Raw genomic sequence first — 2,625 nt, 5'->3', positions numbered from 1 at the left:
CCCCCTGGAAGCCCTGACTAGGGAGGTCCCCTGCCCCCTCTCCCTCTGGAAGCCCTGACTAGGAAGGTCCCCTGCCCCTTCTCCCCTGGAAGATCTGACTAAGATGTCTTCTGCCCCCTTTCCCTCTGGAATCCCTAACTAGGATGGTCCTCTGCCCCCTCTCCCCTGGAAGCCCTGACTAGGAATGTCCTTTGCTCCCTTCCCTCTGAAAACCCTGACTAGGAAGGTCCTCTGCCTCCTCTCCCTCTGGAAGCCCTGACTAGGAATGTCCTCTGCCCCTCTCCCTCTAGAACGCTGCTCTGTTACTGTTACGTACAAAACGCCATGAAACTTTTCTACTGTATTCCCGCCATCCAGTCTTCTAGTGCTAAAAATATTTATCTGAAGCAGTAGTGAAGCAAAAGAGTACTTCCAAGGAGATGGTAAAGATCAATTGTGTCCAGTGTAACAGAGACGTCCACGTGGAAGAGGGCTCCAGACCTTAGCACAGCAGACTCCATGATGGAAGCACCATTCAGGCTGTAATACTCAGCATGTAGACAGCACCACCTCCCAAAACTAAAACAAAGGCCCACTCCATCGAAGTCTTATAGTTCTGGGGACATCTGTAAGTGTGTTAACCTTACCTTTGGCTTCTGAAGTTCTGTTTCTGGGTAACTTTTCTTGTTAACTGTATGTTAACCCAGAACATGGTTTTGTGCCTAAAAGCTGACCCTGAGAAAGACTCAGGGCTACACTGGGATCTAGAACACCTAGTGTAGTTGCCAGCTGGCTAACACTTTCTGTTGGCTTAAATCCAAGTCCGAGCAGTCTTCTCTGGTGTATACCCCAAAATAAACTAAGACAAAAACTGAACAGTTTATCTAAGATTGGTGATTGCAGAGGAAAAAAAAAAACCAGTTTGCATATAAGGCAAATTAGAAGCCAGATTGAGAGGAATGAAGGGCTAGATATGGAACAGCCGGGAGCTCTTTTAAACAACTCGGGGAGAAAGGAGGAGGCAGACACACAGTAAGTACCTGTTGCATTAGGTGTTGTTGTTGCTTTTGGCTGCGGAGATGAGTTTTTGAAAAACGCAAATCCAATGACTCTTTTACTTAAATTCTTTCGATGACACTTCTTGGTGTTCAAGATTTAGTTCAAATATCCCCCCCCCCAGGTGTTTGTAAGATACAAGAGTCTTGTTTCTATTTTGTAAGTCTAACCCAATGTCCTGCCATACTCCCGCATCCAGGCCCTCCATTCGATTGCAGCTCTTTTACCCCTTGTCTGGGATAGTGCCATTAACAGTTTCTCTGCTTAGTTCCCTGTATCCATCCCTTCTCCATCCCACACCCCCACATTAAGAGAATATTCGCCCAGAGGCCTGTGCACCTCTCCGTCATTGCATTAATCACGGCAGATCAAAGTTATTCTCTATATGTTTGCACCGCCGTGGGAATTAAAACTTGCCAAGGCCAAACAAAGATGAACATTTTTCCCCCACCGTGTCCCCAGTGCTCGCTAGAGTTTGGCACACCGCCACTGCCTAACAGCCCGAGGTGATCCATCAGAGCATGGGCTGCGGAATAGAAGGCAGTTAACAAGGCTGACCAGCGACTCTGGGAAACTGAAGAAAAACTCACCCGCGATCACGAATTTGGCCATGATCTCTATCTAGCAAGACCTAGAGTCTGGGACCACGGCGTCTCGGTTGCCTGGCAACCGCGCCTCCGCATTAAAAAATGGCGCAGGCGCTCTCAGAAGCTGCCGCTCTGCCAGGGGCAAGTTCAAAGTTACTTCTTGAACGTGTTAAGTTTATAGAAACAACCATACATGCTCTTTATAAGCGCCGTGGCCTCTTACGGAGACTCTTGCGTGGTCTAGGGCCTATCTCTTCATCCGAGAAACCATTCTTCTGGCAGCCCCCCCCCCCCCCACAACACGTGGCTGTCTACGGCCCCGCGAACTTAGGTTTTTTGACCTATACAGGAATCCGTAGACCGTCCCAGCCGCGGCTTTGAGCGGGACTGTCATGGCTGCGCCCGTGTGCAGCCAGGGGGTACCGTTCTATGGTGAGTGAGTAGTGAGCATAAGCAAGATCGTGGGCTGTGTGTCGTGGTAGTCTTTTTATTGGGTAGAGAAAAGTTTGAGAAGTGTCTTCGATCTTAAGTTTAGGGTGGTGTGTTGATGCTGGGTGGCCCAGTTGAGGAAGGACGCTGACTCCGGTTTCGGGATCTTGATGAGGCTTACTGATTTAAGCACGGAGAACATCGTTTATATTTTGTTTTCATGTTTTGTTTTGATTGTTTTTTTCGAGTCAGGGGTTTCTCTGTGTAGAAACCCTGTCCTGGAACTCACTCTGTAAACCAGGCCGGCCTCCAATGCACAGGGAGCCTGCCTCTGCCTCCCGAGTGCTGGAATTAAAGGGGGAGCCATCTGCGCTCGGCCGTTTTCATTTCCGTTCTGTCCAAGTACATTTTCTTTCTTTTTAAATTAATTTTAAAGAATGCTCTTTTCTCATTTTACATACCTATCCCAGTTCCCACTCCCTCCCCTCCTTTCACTCCCCACCCCATCCCCTATCCACCTCTCAGAGAGGGTAAACAAAGTCTGACTTGTCACTTTGAGGCAGGAACAAGCCCC

At 48.7% G+C, this 2,625-nt stretch overlaps 2 protein-coding genes across 3 annotated transcripts in view; one reads left to right on the top strand and one right to left on the bottom strand.

The window, feature by feature from the left end:
- Positions 1 to 1,768, bottom strand: part of Mdh1b (malate dehydrogenase 1B) — a 37,927-nt gene extending 36,159 nt beyond the window's left edge. For both annotated transcript variants that reach the window (XM_050154338.1, XM_050154339.1), the window contains exon 1: positions 1,626 to 1,768. In XM_050154338.1, the coding sequence (XP_050010295.1) occupies positions 1,626 to 1,647 (22 nt within the window). In that variant the 5' untranslated portion in view covers positions 1,648 to 1,768. The remainder of the gene's footprint in view (positions 1 to 1,625) is intronic.
- Positions 1,769 to 1,990: 222 nt separating this feature from the next.
- Fastkd2 (FAST kinase domains 2) overlaps positions 1,991 to 2,625 on the top strand; it is a 29,453-nt gene continuing 28,818 nt past the window's right edge. Inside the window, exon 1 of the mRNA XM_050154285.1 lies at positions 1,991 to 2,054. The gene's annotated coding sequence lies outside the window, so the exon portion shown is untranslated. The remainder of the gene's footprint in view (positions 2,055 to 2,625) is intronic.

Source organism: Alexandromys fortis, unplaced genomic scaffold (genome assembly GCF_014885135.2).
Source record: "Alexandromys fortis isolate MF-2015 unplaced genomic scaffold, M_Fortis_MF-2015_v1.1 scaffold_40, whole genome shotgun sequence".
Lineage (NCBI taxonomy): Eukaryota > Metazoa > Chordata > Mammalia > Rodentia > Cricetidae > Alexandromys > Alexandromys fortis.
The sequence above is the reverse complement of the archived record's forward strand: the minus strand, read 5'-3'. Positions and strand labels throughout refer to the sequence as shown.